Source organism: Microtus ochrogaster, chromosome 18 (genome assembly GCF_000317375.1).
Source record: "Microtus ochrogaster isolate Prairie Vole_2 chromosome 18, MicOch1.0, whole genome shotgun sequence".
Taxonomy (NCBI): domain Eukaryota; kingdom Metazoa; phylum Chordata; class Mammalia; order Rodentia; family Cricetidae; genus Microtus; species Microtus ochrogaster.
Window position 1 is genome coordinate 61,670,740 of NC_022020.1, and position 8,866 is coordinate 61,679,605.

Sequence of the window (8,866 nt, forward strand, 5' to 3'; positions counted from 1 at the left end):
TCTCTCTCTCTCTCTCTCTCTCTCTCTCTCTCTCTGTGTGAGTGTGTGTGTGTGAGCAAATAACCTCTGAGCTATCCCTCCAGCCCCACTAGTTATATTTTTATTTTCTGCCCACCTTCCCTTCACTTCTCCTTCTCTGTCCCTCCCCTTCTTCCCTCCCTCCTGACCTTTTTTTCCTCCCGTCTTCGTGGATGTGTAGGTGCCTATGTGTATAGAGGCTAGAGGCCAGCCTCTGGCAGTTCCCCGCAGGAGCTGTCCACCTTGTTTCTTGGGACACTCTCTCACTGGGACAGTCTCGTGCTGGAGCTTGCTGGGCAGTTGAAGCTTGCTAACCAGAAAGTTCCAGGGATCTGCTCATCCTTACCTTGCCAGTGACAAGCACGTGCTGCGACCCCTGACTTTTACGTGGGTGCCTAGACCGAACTCACTTCTTCACACTGTGTGAAGCAGGCATGTTGCCCACTGAGCTCTCTCCATGCTCTCTCCCTTGGTGCTGTGTGACTTGGTCTATCTTGGGTTGCGTGTGGATTGCTCTGCTTTGCTTCATCTGACTGTCCTTCACTTTGGTACTCCCGCTCTCTGGCCAGCACAGGCCAGTCTTCTGCTGCTATGGAGCTGGCGCCGGGTGCTTTGCTTTTCTGGGAAACTCTTTTCTTAGTTCTCATTTGCCTCTCTTTCTTCGCTGGTTTAGAGTGACGGGGCACCTGTTTGTTTTTGAGCCTTGCAGCTGGGAGGTCTGTGTTTTCGGGAAACTGTTCTAGCTTCCTTGCCCCACTAGACCTAAACTATCTGTGCCCTTAATTAAGAAAAGGGAAACCACCTCCCAGATGTCACAGTACAGAGAAGTCTAGCATTCTTGATGGGTAGGAATGGAGACATCTGTCTACAAAATGACTTTGACAATGAGCCTATATTCCTCTGTTCACGTCCCCAGGGGGCATGTTTTGTTGTCCTGTCCTTATGTATTAGGATGGAGACATCTCACCCTGCACACTCTGCGTAGGGCCTGTGAGGTACATAACGTTAAGGGAGATTTTTCTGTGATGGGTGCAGGGGCGGTTGACAGTGTTGAATAAAACTCAAGGTGCATTCAATAGAGTTGGGACAGAAATTTTTGTGTGAGCAATACAGAGTGCCAAATTCAGAGAACTCAGAAGAGGGAACTGGGCCACCCAGAAAACCTGAGAGTCTAGAGGCTGGCTTTGGATTTTGTAAAGGATAATGTAAATACTGTGTTGAAGAGGGGGTTGTGAAGTTGCTAATTAAAGATTGAATATTCTTTTTCCCAAACTAGGGCCAGGAACCATGTGCAGCAATGCTGGCCCAGACCCCGGTTCACGAGTCCACTGGGTCAGTGGCCACTTTCTTCCACTCTGGCTTTCCTTCTCACGTGCCTTGTGCTTACTTTTGTGGATGTTCCAGTCCGTCAAGAGGGCTTCCTGGCTGTGGGACGAGATGTCAGGGGCTTCCTGGCTGTGGGAGGAGATGTCAGGGGCTTTGGTTTAAGGCAGGTTTAAGGACAAACTGACTGTTGTTTAGCCCCTGATTAAAATGAACCTGTAGCTTGAGGCAATCTCTCTCTCTCTCTCTCCCTTTCTTCCCACCCCCATGTCCCCTTGGTACTTCATTCTAGTTTTGAGAGGAGATGCTTCTCTGTGCTTGTCTACCTCCTCAGACTTATGGGACAAGAGTAGGGACCAAATGTGGTCGATTCTCCAGGGAATGCCGTGGACCAGGAAGAGAATATTGGCACACCACAGGTTTTCCCCGTGATGTCATGCTCTTGTTGGGTAATCTCCAGATCTTCAGATTGTATTTACTAATGTATTTAAAAATTAATCAGGAAGTAGACTCAGACACTGGCAAGTATCTTGAGCATAGGAAACCTCAAAGCCCACCCCCACAGTGACACATGTATTCTAACAAGGCCATACCTACTCCAACAAAGTCATACCTCCTAATGGTGCCACTCCCTGTGACTTTATGGGGGTCACTTACATTCAAACTACCACACTCTGCGTAGCCTGACTGTTCAGGAACTCAGTCTGTAGACCAGGCTGGCCTCAAACTCACAGAGATCCACCTGTGTGCACCACCACCGCCTGGTAGCCCGAGGCAGTTTCTGCCAAGCAATGAGAAGGTGCTCCCAGAAAGAGGCTGCAGTAGGCTGCCATCTTGTCCCGACTTAGGTGTGAGTGGAGGCCCATGAGGGACTTGAGTCTGCCTCACCTCTCACCCTTAAGTCTCTGTTCCTCTCTTGTCCCTGCTGGTTTGTGGCTCTTCAGTTTCATGGTTTCAACCCCTCTTCCCAGCTGTTTATTTTTGCTTTTTTTTCTGTACTCTCTTGGGTCATATATCTTTGTAAAAGTGATTCAGTGATATCCCAATACCGGCTTCCTGCCCCTTTTGCCCCATCCCTTCTTCATGCTTGTTCCTGGTCTGACGCCTTGCCGTTCATTCCTCCAGAACACGGACTTTCTCAGCACTATCGGCTATGACAGCATCATCCAGCACCTGAACAATGGCCGCAAGAACTGCAAGGAATTTGAGGATTTTTTAAAAGAACGGTAAGATGCTCAGGCCTTCAACATGCCCCGCCCCCTCTCCCGGACCGGGAATTGGTTGTCTTTCTTTTATAGAACCCTATTTCTTGTTAGGATGGAGGCATGCGTGTGCTGCAGTGTGTACGTGACCTTTACCTGGGTTCTGGGGATCGGACCCCGGCTGTCAGATTTGCCCCCCAAGCACTTCACCCTTGAGCCATCTCACCCTGTTTTTGTTATTTTTGATTGTGTTCACTAGTTCTGAAGACCCTCTGCTACAGGGTATGAAACCATCCCAAGAAGTGACTGGCATTATTCTAGAATTAATATTTGTTGTGTGGTGTTTTACCCTTTTGGCCTTTTGAGGGGCCCACTCAAATAGATCTCACACACAGCTTATTCTTAGTTATGAATGGCTGGCCTTAGCTTGGCTTGTTTCTCGCAAGCTTTCTTCTCCAGAGTTCTCCTGTTCATCCTCTCTGCCTGCCAGCCCCACCTATTCTGCTTCACTATTGGCCGTTCAACTCTTTATTAGGACCAATCAGGTGTTTTAGACAAAGAATCTCGGCTTCGCAGAGTTAAACAAATGCAGCATAAGCAAAAGTCACACACCTTAAAATTATATTTCCTAACAAATATTAATATGCCTTCTCAAAAAAGGTTTTGTTTGTTTTGTTTTAGCATGGCATGTATCCAGCTCTGGCTAATGCCCATGGGGGAACCGGCCATGCGTCGATGGTTTTAGTAACTCATCCACACCCTAGGCTTGTGCCTTCCACACACACTGTCATCCTTAAGTTTAGGTCCAGTCCCAGGTCACACTTTAAACCATTTAGACAGAGACATGAGACTAGCCCCTTGGGCAGATGAGAGATTTACACAACAAAGATATTGCCAGAATTATTTAGTACACCAGTGTTGTACTTTTCCAAGAGTTGTTACCTGGGGTCAGCTTGCTCACTTGGCAGAAGTATGTTTTACCAGACAAGGGCACAGGGGACTCAATGGCAGGCCAGGGCCTGTGCAGCCTCTTGAGGCACCCCTTAGAGTCATGTTCTTTGATATGACCGTTTGTAATTTAGTTCTTTTGTTATGGGAATGAAGCCTAATTGAGGATCCGTCTTTGTAACAAACACCAGCATCCTAACATCCTAAATTTCACTGATCTCAACAGACCTGGTTAGTATACTTCTTGTCCTCTGTGTATTTTGGAGGCAGTGCCATCTTAGCTAAGTTCTACTTTGGATGATGTAATGTCTCCTCAGCAAATCTGCTCGTAAACTTTACAACATCAGTTCTGACACTCACGTTTCTTCTACATTGATGCCTGTTCAAAAGTTTCTAGGAACCAGTTTGAAAGATAAGATTTATAAATATAACAGCACAAAGAATGCAGCAAGCACACAAATTATATTAAGAAACTATATTCAAGAGCTCTGAAGAGGCAGATTAAGAATTGGCAAAATAAACCAAATGGTGGCAGTGTATGCCTTTAATCCCAGCACTTGGGAGGCAGAGGCAGGAGGATGTCTGTGAGTTTAAGACCAGCCTGGTCTATGGAGTGAGTTCCAGGACAGCTAGGGCTGTTACACAGAGAAACCCTGTTTTGACTCTCCCCCCCATCCCCCAAAAAAGAAGACTTGACAAAATAGCCAGGCTGTGGTGGCACACACCTTTAATACCAGCAGCACTCAGGAGGTAGAGGCAGGCCGATCTCTGTGAGCCTGGTCTACATAATGATTTTAAGACAACCAAGAACTATATAGTTGAGATCCTGTCTTGGAAGAAAAAAGAAAAAGAATTAAGAATTGGCAAAATACAATAAATAAATAAATAAATAAATAAATAAATAAATAAATAAATAAAACATGTGAAGCAACAAAATTCTGGGGTAACTTCATGGAAGAGGGGATCCTTGCAGGGCTCTGGCAGGAAAGGTGGCCCAGACAGCTGTAGGAGGCGGGCAGTCTTGGAGGTATCAGTGAGCAGCCCCAGGTGGTAAAAGGAAGGACTTCATTCAGACACCAGCAGGTGAGAGCTATGGGACAGGTGGGAGCAGGACCTTGCTCTCTTGGAGTCTGTAGGGAGAATGTGGTTTGTGTTGCTTCTGGTGTCACTAGGAGTCTTTGTGTTTCATCCCCAGAGTCCCTACCCTCTTCATTACTACAGGGAGGTCTTGGCTTGTGTCTTCACTTTCTTGCGAGGATTCCTGCGATGGTGGATTAGGTGCTGGCCCTGCGCCAGGATGTTCTCAGCTACTTACATCTGTCGCACCCCTATTCCAAAGAAGAGCACGGCCTGAAATAATGGGGACTAGACTTGGACAGCCCACGACAGACAGGAAGTTGAGACCTAGAGAGGAAAGAGCAGTAGGACAAGAGTCTAATCACTTCCTCTTCTGGTCCCGCTTCCTTGGTCATTGTCAGGGACATGTATCGTTTCTCCAGACGTCTGTTTCCTCATCAGTACTCATGATTTGTAAAATCTCAGAGCAAGGAGCCTGGATCTTCCAAAACAATAACTCAACAGAAGCACTGTTTGGGGAATATAGCAAAATAAGCTAAAATGGCTAAATATTAGTTACTCGGGCAAAAGATTCCATTTTGGCTACCTACTGTGACTTGGGGCTCCCTGGAACTCCAGGCGAGGAGTCAGCAGAGATTGCTTTTGGGCCTGATGGCAAAGGCCATGTCTGATTATCCTGCCCGTGAGTTGTTGAAGGAAATCTGGCACGTGGATTATTATTCCTGGTCTGGGACATTTGAACGGAGAGGTCAAGGTGAGCACGAAGGGCTTTGAGCAGAAGCATTTCTGGTCAAGCATTGGCTTTGCAGGAAACGAGTGAAGCTGGAGATCACCATCACATTTAAGTGAAATAGGGCAGACAGAGAAAGACAAATAGAACATGCCTTTCCTCATGCATGGAAACAAATAAGATTGGAACATAAGAGAACAACAGGGAGGAAGGGAGAAGGAAGGGCAAGAAGAGCCGGAAGGGAGAGAAAACACTGTAGAGGGAGACCTGGTCTGTCTTACAGCCAACATGAATTAATTTCTATAGTAAAAAATAAATCAGCAGTTAACAGTGGAGGAGCAGGACCCCCTCTTCTGTGTCTTGTGTTTTCTACATTTCCAAATAGTACTATTGTGGTAAATCACAGTGTTGATTTACACACCTGCCTGCTCCTCTAGGCAGCTCTTCCGTTCCAGTCTTCCAGTGTCCAGAGCACCCAGAAGGATGCTTGGCATGTGATGGATATTCCAGAAATGACAATTAGGGGCTGGAGGGATGGCTCAAAGGCTAAGAGCACTTGCAGCCCTTGCAGAGGACCAAGGTTCTATTTCAAGCATCCACGTGGCAGTTTACAAACATCCATAGCTCCACATCCAGAGGATTTGATGCCCCTCTTTTTTTTTTTTTTTGGCCTTTACCTGCTCTGCACACACATGGTATACAGACATAAATGCAGAAAAACACTCATACATATAAATTCAAAAATAAATGAATCTTAAAAAAAAAGACAAACTGATAAACAGGAACCCTGGGGTGATTTGTGGGTAGTGATCTAGGTAAAGGTTCCTCCAGTCAAAGGGGATTTCTACAAAATCCTGGTGGTTCCTCCCTGGCTATGGTCTCAGAACCCATCACTTCCCCTATGCTTCCTCTGTCTGCCAATGGTGGTTCCCCTGGTTTCCAAGCATGACTCCCGAGTTTCACTTCAGTAAAGCTGCCCCCTTTCTCCAGAGAGCAGACGGCTGTGCTTGCTGGGGTTGGGGTTTCTGCCCAGTGTTGCTTCACTGCTAGAGAGCCTCCTCCTGGAAGCAATGGGGATGCTCTGGAGCCCTTCAAGAGAGCACAGGAAGGAGGATGGAGGACAAGAGACAGGGCTGCTCTGCTCGATTCTGCGCACAATACACTTCAGAAGTTGGATGATGACTTTTGGAGCGCTGATGTTTTGTTCTTGCCGGTTCTAATACCAAAGTAAAGTAGGGAACTTTCCAAAGCTGGATTCTAAGTCCTAGAGGGATTGGTGTGGTTTGAGAAGCCACTCCATTTCCATGCTGAGGAAAGATTAGATAAGAGCCATGACTCAACACAGAGAGAGGCTCAGGAGAGCTGCACTTGAACTTTCAGTAATAAGAAAAAGAGGGAGAGGCCAGACAAGAGATGAGCAACACAGGCGGAGGAGAGAGGAGAGATCCCAAGAAAAGTCTCCTTTCTGCACTAGGCAGGCATGGGAGGCCATTTAAAAAATACCAGCAGTCTCTATGGCTGTCGTGCCCGAGACCTCTTTGAACCATGCTCTTGGCAAACTCAATGCAAGTGCCATGGAGTGGCATGCTGAAACCTGGCCAGGATGCTTCTAGACTGTAGGTACGGACAGCATCTATGACCCAACCTTACAAAGGGGCATGAAAGTCCTCTGTGAGCCAGAAGAAGGAACAGTTAGACTAGCAAGGAGCCTGGACTGCAGCAGACTCCATCCTGTGTGTCGATCTTTTCCCTTTCTTTACTCTTCCTTACTTAACACCAGGGTCAGATTAGCCGGCCAGCTCTGGCCTCCTTTGCTTTTGTCCTCCATCTCCGTCTTTCCGTTGTTCACTTTTCCCTTTTCAAAGCACACAGACTTTCCCTGGTTTGTATGGGTTCTGTGTCTCAGCCTCCTGAGATCCGGATGGCTGTACATTATCTGAGTGTATGCATTTACTGATGTCTTCATTTTACTTCTTCCAAAACTGACTCATCTCTCCTGCTGGTCCCTCTTTTACTCATATTTTCCCTCTTCCTTTTCTCCCTCTATCAACCCAATACTAATCACTAGTCTTACTCTGTTTCCCCCCCACTTTCCAAAGTAGTTAACATGTTACTCTACACAGTATTATCTGTGCTCCTTTATTACTTCTTCCTCTCTCTCTCTCTCTCTCTCTCTCTCTCTCTCTCTCTCTCTCTCTCTCTCTCTCTTTCTCTCTTTATTTTAAATTCCTGAGCCTTATATCTTACACAGTGACGTTACCTCTGAACTTCTATCGTAAATGAACAGCTTTCCTGCAGGGGCAGTGTCTTATGTGTCTTAGCTGAGAACTCCATGTAGGACCCATGACCTTCTCTCTTCTGTTCGCTCTAGGGCAGCAATTGAAGAGAAATACGGCAAAGACCTGTTGAATCTCTCCAGGAAGAAGCCATGTGGACAGTCCGAGATCAAGTAGGTACTAGTGTCCTTCTGACTCTAGTCTACCATTGCCCAGAGCTCCGTTGTCTCAGCAAGTGCAACTAAGTGACAGTTGCAGTATTGTAAGATTGAGAGAAGTTATAATTTTTTTCCTTGTTTCCAATTGTGAAAACTCTGTGTCTTTTTCATGGATCTGAATGGGACACAGGAGCTGTGGTTCCAAGTTACCACAAGTTTTTCAGTGCAGTCTGAAGAATGCTAAGCTACAGATTTAGGTTAAAGTGGCCCTGGACAAGGGCGCCTGCTTCCCTGACAGACATGAACACAGACCCTTGCGGAAGTAACACACTGAGATCCAACATTTAGTTCATAATGCACACACAGGCACGCACACACACTCATATATACACACACACAAAAGTTACTGTGAATATGATTCAACAATGCAATAGATAACAGAATTATATATATATATATATATATATATATATATATATTTAGTGCTGTAATGAACAGATCTAAAAACCTCAAGTATGTGGGATATGTTTATAAAGCAGTGAATTAAAAGTGAGGAGATTTTTAGAAATGTTCTAGAAATTTTGAAAAAGAATCAGATATGAATGAAACCTTCTGGGGCTGGTGCCAAGGTTAGGGAGATTTCAGAACTGGGGGGATGGCTCTGTGGTTGGAGCCCTTGCTGCCAGGTGTGAAGACTGTAGTTCAGCTCCCCGGAACCTGTGTAAATGCTGCCTGTCATTCCAGCCTTAGAAGGTGGAGACAGACAGCCCCAGAGTTAACTGGATAGCGAGACTAGCCCTAGTGGTGAGCTCTCACTTTGATTGAGAGACCCCGCCTCCGAGAATAAAGTAGGGGAGAGATAGAGAATGATTCCCAGCACCAACTTCAGCCTTGGGTCTTTACATGCCCATGCACGTGCACTCACATACATGCCACACATGTGGAGACATACGTGTTCACACACATGTACAACACACATGAAAATGGAATAAAAAGGTGTTAAGGGTTTAGTTAGGAGAAAGAAGTTCACGAGATATATGTGTGGCTGTAGCTGGCAGCAACACATCCTTCTTTTTTTGTTTTTTCGAGACAGGGTTTCTCTGTGGTTTTGGAGCCTGTCCTGGAACTAGCTCT

At 46.1% G+C, this 8,866-nt stretch overlaps 1 protein-coding gene across 1 annotated transcript in view; it reads left to right on the forward strand.

Annotated features, from left to right (window-relative positions):
• Pstpip2 (proline-serine-threonine phosphatase interacting protein 2) overlaps positions 1 to 8,866 on the forward strand; it is a 66,141-nt gene that overhangs the window by 35,255 nt on the left and 22,020 nt on the right. The window contains exons 2-3 of the mRNA XM_005356412.3: positions 2,467 to 2,567; positions 7,670 to 7,747. Of these exons, the coding sequence (XP_005356469.1) occupies positions 2,467 to 2,567; positions 7,670 to 7,747 (179 nt within the window). The remainder of the gene's footprint in view (positions 1 to 2,466; positions 2,568 to 7,669; positions 7,748 to 8,866) is intronic.